This window comes from Lithobates pipiens, unplaced genomic scaffold (assembly GCF_037356315.1).
Source record: "Lithobates pipiens isolate NorthernLeopardFrog02 unplaced genomic scaffold, aLitPip1_a1.2 Scaffold_10, whole genome shotgun sequence".
NCBI classification, from domain to species: Eukaryota; Metazoa; Chordata; class Amphibia; order Anura; family Ranidae; genus Lithobates; species Lithobates pipiens.
The window spans coordinates 19845801-19871559 of record NW_027507686.1 but is presented as its reverse complement, the minus strand read 5'-3'; the positions used below and the strand labels follow the sequence as shown (position 1 = coordinate 19871559).

At 46.4% G+C, this 25759-nt stretch overlaps 1 protein-coding gene across 2 annotated transcripts in view; it reads right to left on the bottom strand.

The window, feature by feature from the left end:
• NOB1 (NIN1 (RPN12) binding protein 1 homolog) overlaps window positions 1-20518 on the bottom strand; it is a 77073-nt gene extending 56555 nt beyond the window's left edge. The window contains exons 1-9 of one of the 2 annotated variants that reach the window (XR_013262321.1): window positions 20352-20518; window positions 20140-20272; window positions 19624-19757; window positions 14682-14753; window positions 13750-13893; window positions 12886-13119; window positions 12697-12794; window positions 10344-10488; window positions 5392-8566 (exon numbers count right to left, since the gene is read on the bottom strand). Coding sequence is in view for 1 of the 2 variants with exons in the window: in XM_077452125.1 (XP_077308251.1) it covers window positions 8297-8566; window positions 10344-10488; window positions 12697-12794; window positions 12886-13119; window positions 13750-13893; window positions 14682-14753; window positions 19624-19757; window positions 20140-20272; window positions 20352-20420 (1299 nt within the window). In the remaining variant the exon portion in view is untranslated. Of the gene's footprint in view, window positions 1-5300; window positions 8567-10343; window positions 10489-12696; window positions 12795-12885; window positions 13120-13749; window positions 13894-14681; window positions 14754-19623; window positions 19758-20139; window positions 20273-20351 lie in introns of those variants that run through there. The other variant, XM_077452125.1, reaches the window with a different exon arrangement.
• Between the last annotated feature and the right edge of the window lie 5241 nt (window positions 20519-25759).

The window sequence follows — 25759 nt, the reverse complement described above, 5'->3', positions numbered from 1 at the left end:
ATAAGCTAGTAACTATCCTGAGGGGAGGACTCCGGGGCGGAGCTATCACTGGTATGCTGCCATGGATAGGCACCAGGAAAGGAAAATTACGGTAAGTATGAAACAATTTTCCGTTTTTACATGTGCTGGGACCAAACCTATTTAATTTGTTCATAAACGACCTGGAGGATGGGATAAACAGTTCAATCTCAAAATTTGCAGACAATACTAAGCTAAGCAGGGCAATAATTTTTCCGCAGGATGTGGAAACCTTGCAAGAAGATTTGAACAAATGAATGGGGTGGGCAACTACATGGCAAATGATGTTCAATGTAGAAAAATGTAAAATAATGCATTTGGATGGCAAAAATATGAATGCAATCTATAGAATGGGGGGGGGGGGGGAGAACCTCTGGGGGAATCTAGGATGGAAAAGGACCCAGGGGTCCTAGTAGATGATAGGCTCAGAAATGGCATGCAATGCCAAGCTGCTGCTTAAAAAGTAAACAGAATATTGGCATTAAAAAGGGGATCAACTCCAGAGATAAAACGATAATTCTCCCGCTCTACAATACTCTGGTCCGGCCGCACCTGGAGTTTGCTGTCCAGTTCTGGGCACCGGTCCTCAGGAAGGATGTACTGGAAATGGAGCGACTACAAAGAAGGGCAACAAAGGTAATAAAGGGTCTGGAGGATATTAGTTATGAGGAAAGGTTGGGAGCTCTGAACTTGTTTTCTCTGGAGAAGAGATGCTTGAGAGGGGATATGATTTCATTATATAAATACCTCAATATATAAATACCGGACTGGTGGACCCCACAATAGGGAGAAAACTTTTCTGTGAAAGGGAACAATAAAGAGACACATGGCCATTCACTATAATTAGAAGAAAAGAGGTTTAACTTAAACTACATAGAGAGTTCTTTACTGTAAGAGCGGCAAGGATATGGAATTCCCTTCCACAGGCGGTGGTCATCGATAGTTTCAAAAAACTATTAGATAAGCACCTGAACGACCGCAACATACAGGGATATACAATATAATACTGACATATAATCACACACATAGGTTGGACTTGTGTGTTTTTTCAACCTCACCTATTATGTAATAGAGCTGCACAATTAATCGTCATCGCCGATTTTGACTAAAGTGTTTCACATTTCTTTCTATGCAAAGAATTCTCTCTGCACTTCTGAAGCCCAGAAAGGAAGAAAAAAACTGGGCAGTCTGCCAAGAATCAAAACATTCTTTATCAGTTGAATTTAAGTATAAACATTGTAACAATTTGTCAAAGGAATAAACTTTGTGTGCAAGTGAAAAAAGTTTAACCACTTAAAGTGGTTGTAAACCCTTACAAACCACTTTGACCTACAGGTAAGCCTAGATTAAGGCTTACCTGTAGGTCCAAGCAATATCTCCTAAACCTATATGGTTTAGGAGATATTTGGCCGAAAAAAGGCACCGCTGTCTACGGCGCATGCGCTGTAGACAGCGGCGCACAGCCGCACTGAGCGCGGCATTCTCAGCGACGGAGCTGCCGCGCGTGTCGGCTCCCGTGCGCATGAGCGGGAGTGACGTCATCGCGGCTTCGCCGAATGACAGCGGCGGAGCTGCGAGACCCCACCAACAAGATGGATGCGGCGGACTACAGGGGACAGCGGTGACTTCGCTGGCTCCTGTGTCAGGTATAGAGGTCGACCGATATATCGGCCGATATTTGCCGTTTTTTAAATAATCGGCATCGGCCGATTGTGCTGATAAAAAGCTGATTTAGAACTACAGCAGGACTTTGAAATGACTTCAGTATAGAAGTCAGTGTAAGTTGCCTGAGTCTCATAGAAACCCTTTCCTCCTCTCTGGGCAGGCTGCCAAGAAAAGAACAAAATGATACAATGTTTACACTTCTGAATGAATGAAGTCATCTCAGTGTGTAGAAGTTCTCAGTTTAACCATTTAAAGACTAAATCTTTTCTGACACTTGTTGCTTACAAGTAAAAGTCCTGTATTTTCTGCCAGAAAATGACTTAGACCCCCCCAAAAATTATATATATATTTTTAGCAGAGATCCTAGGGAATAAAATAGCGGTTGTTGCAATATTTTATGTCACACGGTATTTGCACAGAGGTCTTTCCAATGCATTTTTTTGGGAAAAAATTACACCATTTAAAAAATAATAAAACAGTAAAGTTAGCCCATTTTTTTTTTTGTCCAAAAGTTTTGACTACCTGTTTTTATTTAATATATAGTTTTTTTTTATTTTTTTTATCTAAAGCATACATACAAGTAAACTGATTGGAGGTTTGTTTTGTTTAACAAATGTTTAAATGTAAGACATTTTCTGTATCACTTATGAAGGCTGCTTTCACACTGGAGCGGGCAGGCGTTGATGGTAAAACGCAAGTTTTAGCGGCTCTTTACCATCATTTTAGCGGTGCTATTTGGCTGCTAGTGGGGCACATATAACCCAGCTAGCGGCCAAGGAAGAGGTTAAATGCGCCCATTAAGCACTGCTGCCAAATCGCATTGCATGCGCTTTGGCAGTGGTGCCCATTCATATCAATGGGCAGGAGTGGTGGCGGAGCGGTATACACCACTCCAAACGTGCTGCTTGCAGGACTTTTTTTTAAGATCCTGCCAGCGCATCGCCTCAGTGTGAAAGCACTCTGTCTTTCACACAGACTGCAGGGGAGCCATTTTGCAGGCACTTTACAGGCGCTATTTTTAGCCCAAAAGCGCCTGAAAAACGCCCCAGTGGGAAAGGTGTGTTAGATCAAGGGGGATTCAAAAAAAAATAATAAAAAAGGAAAATAAAAAAATAAAATCGGCCTAACATATCGGCCCAAAAAAAAATCGGCATCATATATCGGCTATCGGCCGCCATGATTTCTAAATATCGGCATCGGCCAGAGAAAAACCCATATCGGTCGACCTCTAGTCAGGTAAGTGCTTATGCTTTGCCTTTGCAGGGAATGAATGAGGAAGTAAACTCATCAGGGTTTACTTCCTCTTTAAACATTAAACCTTTTTCTGACATTTGTTGGTTTCAAGTTAAAATAATTTTTTTTTTTAGCTAGAAAATTACTTGGAACCCCCAAACATATAATTTATATATATATATATATATATATATATATATATATATATATATATATATATATATATATATATATAATTTTAGTAGACACCCTAGAGAATAAAACGGTTGTTGCAATATTTTATGTCACAATGTATTTGTGCAGCGGTCTTAATAAAATTACTTTAATTTCAGGGCTGAAACAACTAATCGATTACTATTTTCATAATCGATTAATCGGCCAGTAACATAATGGGGTTAAAAAAAAAAACAACTAAAGAAGCCCTTTATAGTACAACAATATAATCACTACTATAAATATTACTTTCACTGTTCTACAGTAAAAAAAATGAACCCCTTACAGTAGTGATCATCTGCCTTTTTGTACTATAAAGGGCTAATTTTTGTCTTTTTAACCCCCATTATGGTACTAAACGTCTTAGGCCTGGTTCACATCTATATGTTTATTGGTGATTTTTGCAGAAACGCACTACAGTTCATTTACATGGTTTCTTATGGGACACGTTCATATTTGTGCTTTTTCCAGCCGCTCCGCATTTGGAAAGGGTCAGGAACTTTTAACGCAAAACGGTGCTTTTTTGGTTCAATATACTTCAATGGAGAAGCTGCAGAAAATAATGTAATGCGTTTTTGCAGCAATTTGTGTTTTTTTAATGTGCCCAAAAAAAATGCAAAAACCGCAAATTGCAGTAAAATCACATGCACAAAAATCAAAAACGCACAGCAAAAAGCACTGCAGAAACAGTTCAAAAGTAAAAACTGCATAGGTGTGTACCGAGCCTTATGCTGGCCTCACAGATCAATTTTCAGGTGAGAATATTCAGATGAAAAATCTTTGTACATTTGCTCAATGAAAGAATTTTGTTCTTTGAAATTTTCACTTCATTTCTAAACAAAAAACACATAAACTGTCTGAAAATTCCTTTGACTGAGAAGTTTTCTATTGTTTCCAAATTTCCCCGTCACTGTGGTTGAAAATGAACGTCAATTTGACTCACTTTTTTTTTTTTTTTTTTTTTTTTTTAAGGTTATTAACCGATTAATCGAAACAATAATAGGCCAACTAATCAATTATGAAAATATTCGTTAGTTGCAGCCCTATTTAATTAAAAAAAAAAACTAACCAGTAAAGATAGCCCTTTTTTTTATAAAGTGAAAGATTTTACATCGCGAGAATTGTGATCTTTTTATTCTAAGCAAAAAAATTGTGATTTTCATTTTGGGCAGAATCGTGCCGCTCTACTATGTAACAGATTTTACTTGTAAAAAAAAAAAAAAATAATGTCAGTTTATCTTTTTGTTTTTCTTTTTTTTAGGATTTTTCCTTTTTTCACCCGATGCTCCAGCCAGTAACACACTTCCTGTCTCAGGGTGTCTCCATCCTGGATGGGAGGCGTAAAAGGAGACATCTCTGGGACAGCAGCACTGTCAGTCTGGGGGGAGGGGAGTGTTAGATGTACTAGCAGATTTACATACACTAGAAAATTGAAGCCAAAGCTTAACCCACACTTTAAAAAAAAAAATCAGCAAACAGATTTTTGTTGCTTTTGGGATAAAAACCCTGTCAGTGCTAAATGGTTTGTTTAACTGCTAGTTTCGTTGGACAGCTCGATCTGCCAATGGAAGTTGAAAAATAGAAAAAAATAATAGGACTTACTGGCACGACCACCAGGAAAAAAAAAAAAAAAACGAAAATAATGAGAAAAAAAAATAAAAATAAAAAAATAAAAACAACCGAATTGAGTCATATAGTTACATAGTTAGTAAGGTTGAATAAAGACATCAGTCCATCCAGTTCAACCTGAGTGAGTGTCTACAATTGTCCCTATCCCTTTACATTGCACACTCACATTGGTCCCTACCCTCAAGGACCCCACAATCCAAGATCCCCAGTTGTATACTAGGGCCAATTTTAGAGAGAAGCCAATTAACCTACCTGCATGTCTTTGGAGTGTGGGAGGAAACCAGAGTACCCGGAGGAAACCCACGCAGGCACAGGGAGAACATGAAAACTCCAGGCAGGTAGTGTCATGGTTGGGATTTGAACCAGTGACCTTTTTTACTGCTAGGCGAGAGTGCTAACCACTACACCACTGTGCCGCCCTCATCACATTGTATAAACCAGTAAGCTGCGATATATTACATTCTTGTTTTTAGGTTATTATAACTTTAAAAAAGATCCAAAATGTATACAAAAAGTATAATAGAAAACAACCACCACACATCCACTGAGTACTTTTTTTTTTAATATCCAATTTCATATCAAGATTCTCCTGGTTCTTCACACGTATTAAAAATACTTCAAACCCCACTTCACTTTTTTCAATATGACCACAAGGGGGAGACGGTGCTGCACTACTGGAACACAAAGGTCTAACAGGCTGCTTTCAGACTACTACACAGTTGAAACAGATGCAGCAAAAAAATGCATATGCGTTTTCTGGGTGCCCATTACCAAGCATGCACTGGTGAAAGCTGGACATGCGTGTCAAAAAAATAAAACACAGTGCAGGTGCGTTTTTGCTGCGTTTTCTATTCATTTCAGCAGACCTGCATTTTTGGTGGGGTTTTGAAAACAAAAACATACCAAAGATGCTGCAAGAAGGACTTTTTCCGAACACGCAACGCACCTGCAGCGCAGTGCTGTGAAGAGTCCCATAGGCTTTGAAGGGAAACATTGTTCCTGTTTGTTTTTTCTAGCCAATTAAAAAACACACCAGTGTGAAAAGGTCCTAAAGAGAGCATGCAAGCTTTATAACTAATTTAAAGCTGAACTCCTCTACTTTTACTTTAGTTTTTGTGGGCCACAAACACTTTCTTTCGCAGCACGCTGTATAAAATGGTAAGTAGCATCAGATGCAGTACACAGCGCTGTGATCCGGCAGTGGTACATGGCCTGTTCATCTGCTGCCGGAACACAACTGAGTCCAGCCAAGCTCTGCTTAGCCATTCCCAGGAGGCTTTGTATTTTTTTCCCAGTGAATACAAGGCCTCCTCTGATTGGCTGAGATGAAGAGGTGGGTAGATTAATTACATGATCTCCACCTCAGCAAGAGGAAGCCTTGTATTCATTGATAAAAAACAAACAAGGCCTCCAGTTATTGGCTAAGCAGCTCTTAGCCCTTGTACACACAGTTGGAAAATCCGACGGAAAATGTCCGATCGGACCGTGTTGTCAGATAATCCGACCGTGTGTGTGGGCTCCATCGGACTGTTCCCGTCGGAATATCCGACCAAAAAAGTTTTAGAGCTGGGCTATAAAATTTTCCAACAACATGATCCGATCGGACTTTGTCCAATCGGAATTCTCTACAAACGATCAGACAAAGTGCCATGCGTGCTCAGATCAAATTCCTAGACCAAAGCTATTGGCGCCTAGCCTGAACGTAGTCCCGTCGTAACTAAATTACGTCATCAGGTTACGAACGATCGGATTTTCCGACAACTTTGTCCGACCGTGTGTATGCAACACCAGTTTCGGACAAAATCCATCGGATTTTGTTGTCAGAACGTCCGACCGTGTGTACAAGGGCTAAGACCCACTTGATTTTTTTCCAGGAGCTTGATGCAGAGTCATGTACCACTGTGTGAACACAGCACTGTATGTAGCTTATGATAAATGTGCTCGCATACTATGAGTTAAGTCCAACAAGGTGCTCGACACCCTGTGGACTTATGTCTAACATGTGACAGTTTTATGGAGCACATGTATCACTGCATTTCTGGAGCTCCAATGCTGGACCTTCTAATTGTAGCTCTTAAAACTGCAGAGACACGTGAAGCTGCTGTACCCACCCCTCCTTCTGCACAATCACAGAGAGCTTTGTATTACGTGAACTCATTCACAAAAAGACAAAGGCTTCTGTGAATGGCCAGCAGAGGAGATGGGCGGGCAGAGCTGCAGTGTGAGAGAAACCAGAGAGTCTCTCCTCTTAAAGCCCTGGAGTGTAGATAGCTACCCCCACTTTGCTACAAAAAAACCTGTCAGATGTAAAAATAAAAAAGCGTTAGGTCCAGGAAGTGGTTTGCACCTTGTTGGATTTAACCAATAGCATGCCAGCGCATTTTACAAAGTAGCTGAATTCATGGAGTTCGGCTTTAAACAAAGTAAATGCGGGGTCAGGCTTTATCCAGTTGTCTCCTGGTATACATATAGTTTATACAGCGCTGACAGCAACTGCATCTATTAGTAAAAGAAATAGTTCACTTGAGCCAGCTTGGCCCTAACAAACATTTTAAAGCTGAATGCCAGGAACCCAGCCACTTTGTAAAATGCACTGGTATAATATGACTTAAGTCCAACGAGGTGCATGATACCTTAAGAAATATTCTCTTTAATTCACCTTGGACAGTTTTATGGAGCACCGAGGGGATAGGTATCGCTGCATTTCTGGAGCAGCATCACTGGACCTTATAATCTTAGCTCCTGAGGCTGAAGATGATCTACCTTGAGGGAGTGCTCCAGAGTCCAGCATTGGGCGTCCAGACACAAATGCCAGACTCGGCTCCGCCCCGTCATTGGATTTGATTGACAGCAGCGGGAGCCAATGGCTACGCTGCTATCAATCTAGCCAATGAAGAGTCAGGACCCCGTGCAGAGAGGGACAGCATGTCTCCTCTGAGGCAACTACGGGGTTCAGGTGAGTAAAACGGCAGGGCCGGGCACTGCCAAAAGTCTTTTCCCCTTAATGCATAGGATGCATTAAAGTGAAAAAAACACGAGGGTTTGCAACCCCTTTAATATTCCTCACAGAGGCACAAACTTACACTGAAAGCCAGGATGAGGTTTTCTTTAGCAGACCTCGCTTGATCACAGAAAACACCATCTGTAGAAAACATTCAAATCCAACTTACTGTGATTTGATTACATGTCAAAGCTGCTAGCTAAAAAATGTGTGCTCCATACTTTCACTGCATTTTCGTGGTGGAAGTGTATTCTGGAGCTTAGACAACACACAAATCGGTGAACATTCCTGACATCACATGACTATCAAATCGCCAATCCTGGGCCGTCTCGGCACATCAAGATTGCTTTGCCAGGTTGAACTCGGCAGCATGCACCGGACTGGCCTACACTCATCACTCCAGAACACAGAATATTTTTTAAGCTAAGCAGGTTACAACATTGAAAAAGGTCACTTTTCCCATTCGAGGTTCAACTTTTACAAAAAGGAACCAGTTGAATAAATACAGTGAAAGCTGGGAATTTCCCGCTCTACATCTCATCTCTTCTTCACCCCCTTTTTCCTGGAGGCGTTGGGGTTGACCCGGCGGCGGCCGGCTCCCTGAGCCCCGTCTTTGATGTTCAGGTTGGCGGCGCGGCTGTAGATGTCGTTTTCCACGAAGGGTGAAGCTCCGGCGATGTAATCCGGATTGAAGACGTCGGTCTTGGACCGCGCCTTTTTGGAGAGACGCTGCTGGGGGAAATTCTGATCCTCCACCAACTGCGGGTTTGCTGCGTGTTTTCCTCCCTGAGGAGCGGGCAAGGAATGCTGCAAAGAGAACATAGAAATCAAAAAAAGGGGCGGACCAACGCCGGGCATGTTGAATCTTTCCATCTACTCACATAACAGGTCTATTAACCCCGTGGCATCCGCCGTACGCAAATACGCAGCCTCTCGCTGCCTGGTCTTTAGCGCCGAGGGGTTGCATAAATTTCTACCAATTAGACATGTGCAAATCGTTTAGTCCCAGATTCCAACGTATTTCGGCAAGTGCGAAATTGTGCCAATTTCGGCAAATGCAACATTGTGAAAATTTCGGCAAATGCAACATGTTGCATTTCCCAAAAAATTTGCACAATGTTGCATTTCCCGAAAAATTTGCAAAATTGCGCAAATTTCAGGAAATGCAACATGTCGGGAAATGCGAAAATTCAAAAATAAGAATGAAAATCTGAACATTCAACAGAATGAAAATCTGAAAACTCGAAAACCAGAAAATCTGAAATAACAAATATTAAATTATAGGTATTGGAATTTCCTTTCGAATTTGGCTGTTAGTGAACGTAACCAGTACAAATTTATCTGAAGTTACAAATGCCGTATCTAAACGTATGGAATGTAACTATATAATAATAAAACCTTTTTATTATTATTAATTTGTTCCATTCCATTTGTTTAGATGCAGCATTTGTTATTTCGAATAATTCGTAACTTCAGATAAATTTGTATTTGTTACGTTGACAAACAGCCACATTTGAAAGGAAAAATTCCAATACCTATAATTTAATAGTTGGTTATTTCGAATTTAACTTTTTTTTTTTTTTTTAATTTCTGAAAATTTCAGAATTCGAAAATCTGAAAAAAGCAAAAAAAACGAAGGAAACAAACAAATTTTTTGGTCAGTGCACATGTTTACTGCCAATACACCTGCGGCAAGAGCGCGTGCGCTGCATGTTCCCGACATAGTTACTGTCGCCTGACCCAAAGCTTTACAGATCACGCGACAGCCAATCACGATGGTCATGTGATCTTAAGCCACGCCTTGCGTAATAAATCTTTTAAAGGGCCAGGAGGTGTCACCGCTAAGAGGTCAGCCCATTCACGCCGACCGTACGCAAATTTACGTTCATGGCCTTCAGGAGGTTAAACCGGGGTGATATACAGCTGCAGACACCACCCCGATAAAATTTTTTTTTTTTTTTAAAGCGGGTGGTTGAATTTTTAACGATTACAACTGATGCTGCTAAAAGTCGCTCGGCTGCTATCCTAAAAGGAGTTGGAGGGGACATTCCATACGACCTTCCGCCACTCTTACCGGGCCTCCCACCCCACCGGGAGACCTGAGCCACCAGCCGGTGCAAAAAAATAGGACAATTTAAAAATAAAAAAAAACACAATTTTTTTTACTTTTTGCTATAATAAATATCCCTAAAAAAATATTTTTAAAAAATATTGTTTTTCCTCAGTTTAGGCCAATACGTATTCTTCTAAAAAAAAATTTTTTTTACCAAAAATATCGCAATAAGTGTGTGATTGGTTTGCGCAAAAGTTATAGCGTCTACAAAATAGGGGATAGCTTTATGGCATTTTTATTAATAAATTTTGTTTTTACTAGTAATGGTGGCGATCAGCGATTTTTATCGTGACTGCGACATTACGGCGGACACTTTTGGTGCGATTTTGGGACCACATTTATACAGCGATCGGTGCGATTAAAAATGCATCCCAGGGTTAGGGGGAAGTTTGGGGGATGACCCCTTCCTGTTCCAGCCAGTACACATATCAAGGCCCATAAAGACCCTCACACTGACGTTTGATGTCTTACCCTCATGCCCCGGGTGTTCAGGACCTTGGGGTTCTTGGAGAAATGCATGTGCTGGCCGCCATCCTCATCCACAGACACGGCCACTTTCTTTAGGGTCATATTCCCGCAATGAGGACAGAATTTTTTGGACATGTCAGAAGTTGTCCTGCAAAAGACAGGAAAGTCCTGTAAGCCATAGATCAAAATTCATCTTCTATCACCTGTACATTGAGGTCTTGGTTGGGAGGAATCGGCGCAAAAACAAAAACACAACACTAAAAAAAGAACATAACAGGGAAACTTCATTCAGATCAGATATAAAAGATACAACTATTTATTAAAACATCATGAAAAGTATTCTAAATACAAGAATTTGAGCTTTGCAGTGACACAGGGAAACCTGCACCAATATAAAATGTATTGAGTTCTCCAAACTTACAAAATAAAAAGGGGCAGTTTACTGTCCACCAGACTTTAATGGGAGGGGGGTCTGACAAGTGGGAGGAACAGCGCCCCCTGTTGCCAGTAACAGCCCCCTCGCCCCCCCCCCCCCCCCCATTGCTGGTGGCACTGGGAGGAACAGCCCCCCCGTTGCTGGTGGCACTGGGAGGAAGAGCCCTCCTCCCCCCCCCGTTGCTGGTGGCACTGGGAGGAACATCCCTCCTCCCCCCCCCCCCGTTGCTGGTGGCACTGGGAGGAACAGCCCCCCCCCTGTTGCTGGTGGCACTGGGGGGGGAAAAGCCCTCCCCCCCGTTGCTGGTGGCACTGGGGGGGGAACAGCCCCCCCCCCGTTGCTAGTGGCACTGGGGGGGGAACAGCCCCCCCCCCGTTGCTAGTGGCACTGGGGGGGGAACAGCTCTCCCCCCCCGTTGCTAGTGGCACTGGGGGGGAACAGCCCTCCCCCCCCGTTGCTGGTGGCACTGGGGGGGGGGGGGGGGAACAGCCCTCCCCCCCCCGTTGCTGGTGGCACTGGGGGGGGGAACAGCCCCCCCCCCCCCCCGTTGCTGGTGGCACTGGGGGGGGGGGGGGGGAACAGCCCTCCCCCCCCCCCGTTGCTGGTGGCACTGGGGGGGGGGGGCTTGGAACAGCCCTCCCCCCCCCGTTGCTGGTGGCACTGGGGGGGGGGGGAACAGCCCTCCCCCCCGTTGCTGGTGGCACTGGGGGGGGAACAGCCCTCCCCCCCGTTGCTGGTGGCACTGGGGGGGGGAACAGCCCTCCCCCCGTTGCTGGTGGCACTGGGGGGGGGGGGGGGGGGAACAGCCCTCCCCCCCCGTTGCTGGTGGCACTGGGGGGGGGGGGGGGGGGAACAGCCCTCCCCCCCCCGTTGCTGGTGGCACTGGGAGAAACAGCCCCCCCCGTTGCTGGTGGCACTGGGAGGAACAGCCCTAAACCCCCCCCCCCCGTTGCTGGTGGCACTGGGAGGAACAGCCCTACCCCCCCCCCCCCCCCCCCGTTGCTGGTGGCACTGGGAGGAACAGCCCTACCCCCCCCGTTGCTGGTGGCACTGGGAGGAACAGCCCTACCCCCCCCGTTGCTGGTGGCACTGGGAGGAACAGCCCTACCCCCCCCGTTGCTGGTGGCACTGGGAGGAACAGCCCTACCCCCCCCCGTTGCTGGTGGCACTGGGAGGAACAGCCCTACCCCCCCCGTTGCTGGTGGCACTGGGAGGTACAGCCCTACCCCCCCCGTTGCTGGTGGCACTGGGAGGTACAGCCCTACCCCCCCCGTTGCTGGTGGCACTGGGAGGTACAGCCCTACCCCCCCCGTTGCTGGTGGCACTGGGAGGTACAGCCCTACCCCCCCCGTTGCTGGTGGCACTGGGAGGTACAGCCCCCCCCGTTGCTGGTGGCACTGGGAGGTACAGCCCCCCCCCCCCCGTTGCTGGTGGCACTGGGAGGTACAGCCCCCCCCCCCGTTGCTGGTGGCACTGGGAGGTACAGCCCCCCCCCCCCGTTGCTGGTGGCACTGGGAGGTACAGCCCCCCCCCGTTGCTGGTGGCACTGGGAGGAAAAGCCCCCCCCCCGTTGCTGGTGGCACTGGGAGGAAAAGCCCCCCCCCCGTTGCTGGTGGCACTGGGAGGAACAGCCCCCCGTTGCTGGTGGCACTGGGAGGAACAGCCCCCACCCCCCCCGTTGCTTGTGGCACTAGGAGGAACAGCCCCCACCACCCCCCCGTTGCTTGTGGCACTGGGAGGAATAATACCGCACGGTTCGGGTCAGTGGATGGAATATTGCTCCCAAAGGCTGGATAAAGGCAAGCAAAGTGGCACATCTGGTCCCCAGCCCAGAGTTTGGAGACCACTGATCTAGAGAGTTGGGAAAAGAGAAAACATGAGACATTTTTTTGTCATTTGAGGAAGTCTGGTGGAGCTTACTTGAAACAGCCATGACAACGCAGTATGTAATTTCTGGTCTGGCGGATCAGCATTCCATCTACAGACAACACATGGAGTCCCATTTGGATGAGGATGTTCTGCAATTAGAGTAAGGTTAGGATTAGAATATGCAGTGCCGCTTTGTAATAAGAGAACAGAACACATTACAGATAATTGTTGCTGAGATACCTGCATAGCAAAGTCCGTAGTCAAGCAGCCGACGACCACATTATGCGGAGCCTCGCGGACTCCCATGTCCTGCTGGATTTGTTTGATGTTTCCAGGTGTAATCCAACCTCCTTCATCATCGTCTTCATCATGGTGATCCTCTTCTTCATCCCCAGATGTGCCGGGTGACTTCTCTGTGTTGTTTGGTGACATCACTGGCTCCGGGTCGGCAATTACTGACACTGCCTGGGCATTCTGTAGATTCAAAGCACTAGAGATGAAGGCCGGCCATTGAACATGGAATAGGAGTTACAGCAGCCTGCTGCTTAGAGGAATGGGTCCAGTTTAGGTGCCCTTATGCTACAAATCCATTTATACCTGGCATTTTTATAGGGTAGGTTTACACAAGTCTGGTGCGTTTTCACTGCGGACTTCCAAAGCAACTGTTCAACTGCAATTTATATGCAGCTCAAATGGGAAGCTTTGGTCGATGGGGCACCATTCCTCCCACCGACACCAACGTCGGGGCACCATTCCTCCCATCGACACCAATCCTCCCACTGACACCAACGATGGGGCACCAGTCCTCCCACCGACACCAACAATGTGGCACTATTCCTCCTCCTACTGACAATACTATTTAACTTTTCATACTCCTGCTGACCACCAAGCCGAAGATAGAAGTCTATTCCCAATGGCTACAATCCGAGAGTACATTGGACCTTTGTTTAGAACATTTGGAGACCCCGGCCTTAGGGCATGCAGACAGACTCCAAAGCATAGAAAAAAAAAACACACACAATCAGCACATTAAAATGCAGAAAGGGTCCTGAACTTTCCATGTGTTCCAAGGGGTAATGTATGTTACGATTAGTCACGACTTACCATCAGTTCTACCAAATCATCCTCTATACTGGGCAAGGGGCTCCTCCAAAAAAGGAAAGAATCAAACTCTTTGTTCTCCAGAGTGGTGTCATTCTTCTCCTCCACCACCGGGGAGTTCACCGAGCCGTCCTTTTTACCTGCAGACTGGAGAAGACATATTGTACACAACTAGAATATGCAAATAACAAAACAAGACGCTAGGGGGCTCATTCACACCAGCAAGGGGCATATTGAAAAATAATTCCAGGCCTGGATATAATATACATAAATGACATTGGACCAAGCGATTTATATACCATACCTGATCAATGCCCCAGGAAGCTGAAAAAAATCACTAAAGTAGACATTGTTACTCCAGTGACCTCCACTTCTTGGACCAAGCGGCCGGCCTGATGCATGAACACAGGAGGTTGGCTGCTCAGCATAGGGGCCATTCAGAGAATGCTTTGTATTTTCTGAATAAAGAGCCAGTCACCAGCTTTCACAGAGCACCGAGAATTGAGCGATCAACGGTGTTTGATCGCTCGGTTCTCAGACTTAGACCCCACACACACAATTTTCTGCAGATTTTTTGTCTTCAGATTTACCAAAACCATATAATATGAGGTCAAACCCTAAGCGATTCAATTTGTATGCAATCAAGCAGGCCCTTTCACATTGCTGCTATCAGAAGAGAGCCCTGTGTTTGTTTACATACACAGGGCTCTCTTCGGTAATTGCCAGTGACCAATTTGTGAACGGCGCTCACTGATTGGTTCATGCTGCAGATAATCGCTGCAAAGCCCGGGGTGGCAGGAGCACGCTCCTCTGTCGCACAGATCACGTCCCGAGTACGGGATCCGGTGCAGAGCGGCCGCCCTGCTGCAGTACGTGTGGTCGGCGTAGGTAAAATGGTTAAATAAATTAGGACAGATAATGAGATCTTCAGGTACCTTGGATGGGAAGTGGAAGCCGGCCACATTAACAGGAGCTTCTGGGTGCCGAACTGTTGTGCTGACGGAGATCTAAAAACAAAAAACAAAAAAACAAGCATACATGTACAGCAGGGCTTGACAAATTTGCTTGGAATCTAGGAGCCAGCTAAAAAAGTTAGGAGCCAGGTCGGTAACGGCAATCCAGACCTGTCCCTGGCCTGACATGGAGACGAGTGAGGGGAGGATAGCGCGGCCCCCCCACCTGTCTCCATGTCATTGCCCATAGCTCTTAGAGGGACATTTTTTATTTTTATTTTTTTTTTTTCAAATGACAATTTTTTTATTTTTATTTTTATTTTTTATTGCATTTTAGTGTAAATTTGAGATCTGAGGTCTCTCTGACCCCAGATCTCATATATTTAAGAGGACCTGTCCTGTTTTTTTCAATTACAAGGGATTTTTACATTCCTTGTAATAGGAATAAAAGTGACAATTTTTTTTTTTTAAAAGCACCGTGAAAAAATAAAAAGTTAAAATAAGAAAAAAAAAAAACGTTTTAAATGCGCCCTGTCCTGCCAAGCTTGCGTGCAGAAGCGAACGCATACGTGAGTAGCGCCCGCATAGGAACCACACATGAGGTATCGCTGCGTTCGGTAGAGCGAGAGCAATAATTCTAGCCCTAGACCTCCTCTGTAACCCAAAACGTGCAACCTGTAGAATTTTTTAAACGTCGCCTATGGAGATTTTAAAGGCTAAAAGTTTGTCGCCATTCCATGAGCGGACGCAATTTTGAAGCGTGACATGTTGGGTATCAATTTATTCGGTGTAACATTATTTTTCACAATATAAAAAAATTGGGCCAACTTTACTGTTATATTTAATTAAAAAAAATAAGACTTTTTCCCCGAAAATGCGCTTGTAAGTCCGCTGCACAAATACGGTGTGACAGACAGTATTGCAACGACCACCATTTTATTCTCTAGGTTGTTAGAACTCCTAAACACACACACACATATATATATATATATATATATATATATATATATATATATACACATACACACATACACACACACACATTTTTTTTTTTTTTTTTTATTCTAAGTAAAGGTGAGATGGGTGGGCAGTGAAAGCTTCATTAGCATCGCTGGCTGTCATACCAACAGCCACCACTAGATGGCGCCAGATTACAGAACTAAACATAGGACCACAGAAGGCCTCAAAGCCGCGGCCTCAATTACCGGCCGGCGGCGGCGCGGCCCGACACGATCACGCCAGGGGGGGGTGGAAGGAGACAGGATACCCCCGCTGTGCTGCCCCAGGCGCCAGATCACAAATTCTAGTCGCCAATGCGATCTGGCGCCTGGGGTTTGTCGAGCCCTGATGTACAGTACCTTGAAATGTTCCAACCAAAAATGTAAATGTATTTTATTGGTATTTTATGAGATAGACCAACACAAAGTGGCACGTAATCTTGAAGTGGAAGGAAAATGATAAATGGTTTTTCAATTATTATTTTTTTTTATAAATATGTGAAAGGTGTGTGTGTGTGTGTCATTTGTATTCAGCCCCTTTACTCTGACACCCCTAACTAAAATCTAGTGGAACCAATTGCCTTCAGAAGTCACCTAATTAGTAAATAGTCCACCTGTGTGTCATTGAATCTCAGTATAAATACAGCTGTTCTGTGAAGCCCTCAGAGGTTTGTTAGAGAACCTTAGTGAACAAACAGCATCATGAAGGCCAAGGAACACACCAGACAGGTCAGGGATAAAGTTGTGGTGAAGTATAAAGTAGGGATGCACCGAAATTTCGGCCGCCGAAACATATCGGCCGAAAATTGTGTTTTCGGCAAAATGCCGAAAGGAAAATCTTGCCGATAATGGGGCCGAAAATGGGGGCAGGGCCTGTGCAGGGCTCCGCCCCCTGGTGCCGCCCATTGCACGGGTGTTTTCCGGGCTTGTCCCCAGTCCTCCGTCCTCCCTCCTCCTTTCCTCCCGCCCGACAGTGCGGTGATCTCCGTGTGTCACGGAGCTGTGCATTGAATTGCCCGGGCGGCTGCAGTAACAATGTCCTGCCTCCTGTGACAGACGGTTCACTGATCCAATGGCGGGACATTGAATCAGCGTGACGTGATTACAGGAGGCGGGACATTGTTACTGCAGCCGCCCGGGAAATTCAATGCACAGCTCCGTGACACACGGAGATCACCGCACAGATCCGGGCATGGGTGAGGCTGCATTTAGACACTGCATAAGGGGGAAAGAGTGTGCCCAGGGCAAGCATTGCAGAGTTTTGTCCGCAGCTAAATCAAGTTTTTTGTGCCCACAGTGCTGCTGCATCCAAAAGTAATTTGTTTGCCTCTGAGACTATCTACCTCTGGCCACTTGTGTGAATGGAGCCATGCTATATAAACCAGGTCACAGGACAAAGGCTGTACTCACTTTATTGACCATATAAAAAAAAAAATAATAATCTTGATTTTGACCCAGCAAGGTTTTTATCTCCATGTGATAGAATGGGGAAGGGTTAAGTTATTGCTAGTAGAGGTAACGATATGAGCATTCCCAATAGAAATCTGTTGGAACGGAACCAGGTAGCTTGCTTGGGGCCAGTTCACACCAGATGCAGTTCCGTGTGCTTTTTTTTTTTTTTTTTTGCACAAAATGCATGCACAGTGTTTTCCATGTATTCCAATGGCTCTAGTTCACACCATGCAGTCAGTTTCCACACCGGAAACTGACTGCATGGTGTGAACTAAAGCCATTGGAATACATGGAAAACACTGTGCATGTATTTTTATCAGGCAGGCTGCATCTGAGGGGGAACTGGTGAGGCTGCTTTGATCTCCTGTACCATGCCTGCAGTCTCTGACCATCTCCTGTACCATGCCTGCAGTCTCTGACCATCTCCTGTACCATGCCTGCAGTCTCTGACCATCTCCTGTACCATGCCTGCAGTCTCTGACCATCTCCTGTACCATGCCTGCAGTCTCTGACCATCTCCTGTACCATGCCTGCAGTCTCTGACCATCTCCTGTAATATGTCCCCAGTCTCTGACCATCTGCTGTATGAAAATATTTTCTAAAAACAGTCATTTTCGGTATCGGTGCTGTTTCGGTATCGGTTTTCGGCCTAGTGTATTTTTCATTTTCGGTATCGGTTTCGGCACCAAAAAACCCATCCGGTGCACCCCTAGTATAAAGCAGGGTTAGGTTATAAAAAAAAAATATCCCATGCTTTAAACGTCTCACAAAGCTCTGTTCAATTTGCGTACAGCTCCCGGCTGTCTCCCAGGGGCACGTTCATTTTGTCAAACCTCTATGAAGGGCACGCTGGTTTGGGCTATACTATATGCCACTAGCTTTTATTTAAAGGCTTGCATTTTCCCTTTCAAATCTGGGCGTTTTCTGCGTTGTTCCTGAGGAGGAGACAGTGCAAACACTCTAATATTGTAGGTTCTAACAACCTTTACTGAAAAAGATACTCAAAAAAGCAAGTAGGAAACATGTATTTAAAAGCCAGGGGGGAGGATAAGCCTGTGGGGGGCGGCACGGCCCCAAATATATGCAGCTGGATGGATGAGCTGCTAAAGACACAGAGTCCAGATTGCTGTGCTGCTGAACGGAGAAGCTGCTCCGACAGTCCGAAATTCATGACGTGTTTTGGATTCCTCGCTCCCGGGATGGATAATATTGTCCATCTGATCTCCATGGTCAAAGGACACGTTTCGAGGGACCTTCCTCTTCATCGGTCAAAAAGAAGAGGAAAGTCCCTCAAAACGCATCCTTTGACCCGGGAGATCAGGTGGACGGCGACATCATCCATACATCCATCGAGTGAGGAATCCAATGCATGTCAGACTGTCAGAGCAGCTCATCCATCCAGCAGCACAGCAATCTGGACTCCGTCTTCAGCAGCTCATCCATCCAGCTGCACGTTCGGGACAGTGCTGCCACCACAGGTTACCCCCCCCCCCCCCCCCCCCCCCCGGCTTTTACATGTGTGTGTTTCCTACTTTTCGCCTTCCTCTGGATCAACTGTGGGTATAGAATTAGGTACATGGGATTGTATGATTTAATTTTATTTTATTTTATTTTTTTGTGGTTGAACTGGATGGACTTGTGTCTTTTTTCAACCTAACTATGTAACTATGTACTTGCTTTTACGAATATACATCTATACACTTTCAATTGTTGGAACCTACTACACTAAAGTGCTGTGCTGTCTCCCCGTCAACTCCCCCCCCCCCCAACTGAAAGCTATCGAACTAACGTCTGAAAATATGGCAATAATGGCCAAAAATGTATATTCATTAAAAGTGATGTTCCACAGAAAAAAATAAAAATCATTAAAATTCCAAAAAAAAAAAAAAAAAATTTAACTCCCTTCTAAATGCCTGTTGCTAGGGGTTCCCTCGTAGTCTGCCTCCTTCAGTGCCTGGGCTGGTGACATCACTTCCCCTCGGCACAGGAAGGGCTCAGCTCTGCCCCCTCCCTCCTGTCAGTCATCTGGGACACGTGACAGGTCCCAGATGACTGCGCGGCCAATGGCAGCACCGCTCGTGCACGTGCAGTGGGTGCCCCGGCTGTGAAGCCGCAGCCGGGTGCCCACAGTTAGAATTCCGGCTCCGCCGAGCGGAGGGGGAGAGGAGCGGGGTTTCGTTCCCCCGCATTGTAGGACCCTGGGACAGGTAAGTGTCCGATTAGTAAGTCAGCACCTGCAGTATTTGTAGCTGCTGACTTATATTTTTATTTTTTTTAAGGGAAACTCCTCTTTGATATTCATTAAATTCACTATATTATTTAAAAAAAGAAAAAAAAAATACAAAAATATATACGATTTAAAAAATAAAAGAAAAAAAAACTATCCATTTCCATTTCCAGCCAAGTGCATCCTGGATTTTCGGTCCAGCATTTTAATTTCCGACGCACCACTAATTCTCTCTAACGCGTCTCACCTTACTAGTCGGTTCCGTCCGGATATGATCCCGTCCGACATGCTCGGCCTCAAGCTGGTAAGCGAGAGCCAGAACCTTGATGTCAACGGCGGACAGGCTGCCATAGTCTCCGGTCTTCTTTGAAAATTCCGTCACTGTAAAACAGATACAGACAACACAACGTCAGCATGGCGGCGCACCCTCGCAGAGTCCATACCGGACATACATTTTATTTGGGTACAGCACGACCGCTCAATTGTAAATTAAGTAAATTAATGCGGTGCTGTATCGCAAAAAAAAAAAAAAAGGCCTGGTCGGGAAGGGGGTAAAATCTTCCAGAGGGCAAGTGGTTAAAGAGGTCCAAAAATGTCTGTGCCAGGAAAAAAAAAAGGGGGGGGGGGTGTTCGCCTCTCCATGGATCAGGTTTCCGTTATCTTGGCACACAAGAGCAGGGAAGGGGGCGGAGGTAATCGGGGCATGCTGGGACTTGTAGTCGTCGTCGTCGTCGCACCCTCTCCCAGTCTGACCTCTGCTCACCCAGCTGTACGGTGTCCGGTTTCGGCTCCCTGAAGAGCAGCTCGTAGGGCAGCACCGCCAGCCGCCTCCTGGTGGCCTTGTCCCGGATCTCGCTCACCACCTCCCGCACCGTGTAGATATGAGCGCCGATATCCTACAAACAAAGACACACAGATCGGTCAGTATCAGACTACCGGACATCCCCCACGTTCCCGGGCCCCCCGACACCCCACCTGGAGCGCCGCATTCCTCAGGAAAGCCCCGGAATCCGCAACAACGTGCTGCACCACGGACGCCGCCATGGTTTGCTGACGGGTCGCCTAGTCTGACGGAACACCGGTAGGTGTACCAAGATGGCCGCGACGCAGCGTCACTTCCGTGCTGCTTTCTGACAGGACAACCGGTGGCCGAGTCTCAAGCCAATCACAATCCGCGGCTCATTCCTTCTCTACACGGCTAGACGCCACTTGGCTGGGAGGACTCCCTTCAGCGACGTCTGCTGGCCGTACCGTGGAAGTTCCGCTCAGGAATATAAAAGTACTCATGTACGCACTTTTTTTGTTCTTCCTTCCCTGGATGCCTTTACTCCAGAGGAGGAAAATGCAGCTGAATAAACGCACATAAAGTCACAATTTGCATGCACACCTTGGCGGCTCGTGGTTATTTTTTTTTTGGGTGAAGTGGCGGCAAACAACCACACCCCCCGCACCTCAAACTCCCCCCCCACCACTGCTGGTCCACCGCACTTCTAGGCGGCGGGCACATCAGGCAGCGGCGGTGGGCATCAGGCATCGGCAGGCACATGGGGCAGCGGCGGGGATCAGGCATCGGCGGGCACGTCAGGCAGTGGCAGGCACATCAGGCAGCAGCGGGGGGGGGGGGGGGGATCAGGCTTCAGCAGGCACATGAGGAAGCGGCGGGGGATCAGGCATCGGCGGGCACATGGGGCAGCAGCGGGGATCAGGCAGTGGTGGGCACATCAGGCAGTGGTGGGCACATCAGGCAGTGGTGGGCACATGGGGCAGCAGCAGGGTGGGGTGGGATCAGGCATCGGCGGGCACATGGGGCAGCGGCAGGGATCAGGCAGCGGCAGGCACATGGGGCAGCGGCGGGGATCAGGCATCGGCGGGCACATGAGGCAGTGGCGGGCACATCAGGCAGCAGCGGGGGGGGGATCAAGCATCAGCAGGCACATAGGGATGCGGGGGGGATCAGGCATCAGCGGGCACATGGGTCAGCAGCGGGGGGATCAGGCATCAGCGGGCACATGGGGCAGCGGGGGGGGATCAGGCATAGACGGGCACATGGGGCAACGGCGGGGATCAGGGCATTGACGGATATATGGTCCACCGGCACATCAGGCAGCGGCAGTGATTGGAGATCGCCAGGCACATCGGGCAGCACCGGGAGATCGGACATCGCCAGGCATATCGGGCAGCAGCAGGGATCGGGCAGTGGCTGGTACAATGGGCAGAGGTGGTGATTGAGGCATCAGCAGACATCAGGTTCACCAGCACTTACCACATCTAGGCGGAGGGCACATGGGGCAGCAGTGGGGATCGGGGCATCGATGGACATCAGGTCCACCGGCACTTACCCCATCTAGGTGGTGGGCACATCAGGCAGCGACAGGGATCGGGCATTAGCGGGGGCAGCGGTGGGGATCAGGGCATCAACGGACATCAGGTCCACCACATTTTTAGCACTGATCACTGTATTAGTGTCACTGGTTCCCTCAATGTGTCAGTTAGTGTCAGATTGACCACCGCAATACTTCTTATCTAATCTTGCTATAAGTCGCTGATCGTCACCATTACTAGTGTAATAATAAATAAATAAAAATTCCAGTATATATCCCATAGTTTGTAGATGCTATAACTTTTGCGCAAACCAATCAATATACGCTTATTGGGATTTCATTTTTTTTTTTGCTAAAAATATGTAGCAGAATACATATAGGCCTAAATTTATGAAGAAATTCAATTTTTTTGCATTTTATTATTGGATATTTTTTTATAGCAGAAAGCAAAAAATATTTTTTTTTTTTCAAAATTGTCAGCCTTTTTTTTGTTTATAGTGCAAAAAATTAAAAACCGAGTGATGAACCAATTACATCAAAAAGCTCTATTTGGGAGAAAAAAAAAAATTCTATAAATTTTATTTGGGTACAGCGTTGCATTAACACGCAGTTGTCAAAGTAACGCTGTGCCGTATGGCAAAAATGGCCTGGGCATGAAGGGGGGGTAAATCTCCCAGCGGTCAAGTGGTTAAAGTGTTACTAAACCCAGGAGCTTGCAGTCACTATATCTGGTCTCCCACAGTACACAGAACATGGAAGTGCAGTTGTTTTCGTAAATATAAACTGCTAAATACCTTTTCTCAGCAGCAGTATATAGCAGTCTTGTGACTTCTATCAGTGTCTGGTTAAAGCTTGTAGGAGGAGATTTCATTCTCCTCTGTGACTGTCCTATGAGGTTGCAGGACCCCCCTGACCCTTCAGATTGGCCCTGTGCTGATCATATGATCTCCCAGGAATAAAAAACAACAACTCTCTAGCAATACACACCAAACTGAGCATGTGCAGCTTGTCCTCTAGCCTCTGTTCTATCAGGAGCTGGATTGGGGAGAGTGGAAGAAGGGGAGGATCAGAGAAGACAGGATCAAACAGCCTTTTTACACAATGTAGAGGATTAACCACTTAGCACCATTTTTACTGGGAGTATAACAAGCTTGCTTTACTGCATATACTTTGTTGTGGGTTTTAGTAACACTTTAATGCATGCTAATGTTCTGCTGGCCTTGGCTGCTGCAGCTTGGCATTGCATGCTATTGCTGAGTCTGATATCAACTGGGACCCCCAGATCCTTTTCCATCCTCGATTCCCCTGGAGGTTTTCCCCTTAGCATGTCATTTGCAATGATATGTTTAACCCCCAAGTGCATTACTTTACATTTCCCTACAGTATAACCATCCTTTGGGCACGCCCCTGCAACCAGTTTTCTATTTATCCAGGTACAAATACTAACGTCGATGCCCACAGATCTCACTGGATTAAGCTCTTGTGGATCACAGCAGTGCACTTATTTGTGCTCTCCTATGACCCACATTCAGCCAACAGTGGGCTAAAACCCGCCACTGTCAGCCGACATCACAGAGCCGTAAGGGAATCCTGACAATAATGTCAGGATCTACCCAGACAGCCCGACAGCAGCTGGCTGAGCCTCTCAGCGTGCCTCTGAGAGCCTGAGCCAGGCGCTCTCGCCCCCTCCACAGCCTAGCACTTCAGAGAGCTTGGGACGGGTGGCACACAGGCGCTAGATTGCCCCGAAAAAGCATCAACGATTACATCTACTTAAAATGGCGGCCTTCTTAGCATATTGTAGGGCAGGGGTAAGGCGCTGCATGGGTGGTGGTCATGTCCTCCATGTTTCCCTCCTCATTGGGCACCAAGCAAAGGTGACATGAGAGGACTACCCTGGTGTGGGTTCTTCTGGGCTATGCTAGGCACCTTATACAGTACCACTTTACTACACATGGGGTACCTTTGCTTTGTGTCATCCTCATCAATGCCCTGGGACAAGGCTGAGGCTGCCGTGGGGGAATACTCAACCTCTACGTTTAGAGATGAGCGTGCACCCTATCAGGACAGTGCCCATCAATGCAAGCTCATCAGTCCCAGCAGTGCAGCCTATCAGGACAGTGCCCATCAATGCAACCTCATCAGTGCCCAGCAGTGCAGCCTATCAGGACAGTGCCCATCAATGCAACCTCGTCAGTGCAGCCTATCAGGGCAGTGCCCATCAATGCAACCTCATCAGTGCAGCCTATCAGGACAATGCCCATCAGTGCAACCTCATCAGTGCCCATCAATGCAGCCTATCAGCATACCTACCAACTTTTTGAGATGGGAACGAGGAACACCTATGAGCAAAAGTATGTGGGAAGGGGGCACACCCCTCACCAAGCCCCTTTTAAAGGAGAAAAATGCAAAAATGATTAGTTAAACCCAGAGGTGCCTTTTTTTTTACCACTACTATTCCTTTATATTGGCTTTTGTGTCAGGGCTGGGCTCAGCCCTTCCTTCTCTGAGTTGGCTGCTCAGCTGTCGGCTAATTGCCAGCTCCCATTTCCCATCTCTCTCCACAGTTACTCAGATGTTGATGATATCCTGCTCGTCAGTCCTGCCTACTTAAGCTGTCCAGTCCAGAGGATCTCTGCCTTTGCCTTGGTCAACATCACAGAGACTATCTCCTGCAAGCCTGTTGAAGTCTTGCTTTGCTGACATCCCTCCTGGCTCCAGATCCTGCTTGCTTTTCCACTACATTGATCCCTGACTTCTGGCTTGGCTGACTATCCGTTCCGGTTACTGAACTTTGGCTATGTTTTGACTATGTTTGTTCTTTTAACTGTTATTATTAAACAAGTGTTATTTAACTGTACTTCTGTCTCGGCCTGATCTCATGGTTTCTGACGTTTTGAAATTTAGAAATTGGATGAAAGGTTTAGCACTGGTAAAACACTTTATCAAAGATAAATATTTCATTTGATATACAACTATATACAGTAGATCAGAGCAAAATGAGGGAAAAATGAGGAGGAAAGAAGTACAGGGGGACTTTGTTCCAAATCAGGGACAGTTGGGAGCCATGTATCAGGGCGGTGCCCATCAATGCAGCCTCATCAGTGGCCATCAATGCAGCCTATGAGTGTCCATCAGTGCAGCCTCATCAGTGCCCATCAATGCAGCCTATCAGTACCCATCAGTGCAGCCTCATCAGAGCCCATCAATGCAGCCTATGAGTGTCCATCAGTGCAGCCTCATCAGAGCCCATCAATGCAGCCTATGAGTGTCCATCAGTGCAGCCTCATCAGTGCCCATCAATGCAGCCTCATCAGTACCCATAAATGCAGCCTATGAGTGCCCATCAATGCAGCCTATGAGTGCCCATCAATGCGGCCTCATCAGTGCCCATCAATGCAGCCTCATCAGTGCCCATTAGTGCAGCTTCATCAATGCCCATCCATGCAGCCTATTAGTCTCCATCAGTGCAGCCTCATCAGTGCCCATCAGTGCAGCCTCATCAGCACACATCAGTAAAGAATAAAAATTAGTTTGCAAAATTTTACAACAGGAACGAAAAAGTGTTGTTTTTTTTTTCAAAATGTTCAGTCTTTTCTCATTTGTTTAGCAAAAAAAATAAAAACCCCAGGGGTGATTAAATACCACCAAAATAAAGCTCCAGTTGTCTTAAAAAAAACGTAAAAAATTTAGATTGGGTCCAGTGTTGCATGACCGCACAATTGTCATTCAAAGTGGGACAGCGCTGGAAGCGGAACATTGGCCGAAGCTGGAAGGGGGTGAAAGTTCCCGGTATTGGAGTCCGCACCAAACCATGTAGAGAAGAATTTTGGATTTACAAACAATTCTCCATTTTTAAATGACAAAATAATTGAGGAGTAGAATAGGGTGGTTATCAATTACATGCAAAGAAGCACCACCTAACCCTGTGCTTCAGTAAATTCCATTGTTTATTCTTTTTTTAATCACACAAAGCAGAACCACATCACCCACAACAAACATGGCGGCGACGCATTCGGCCATTTCCGGTGCACTCCTCGGCTCTCTTCCGGGTCAGCTGAC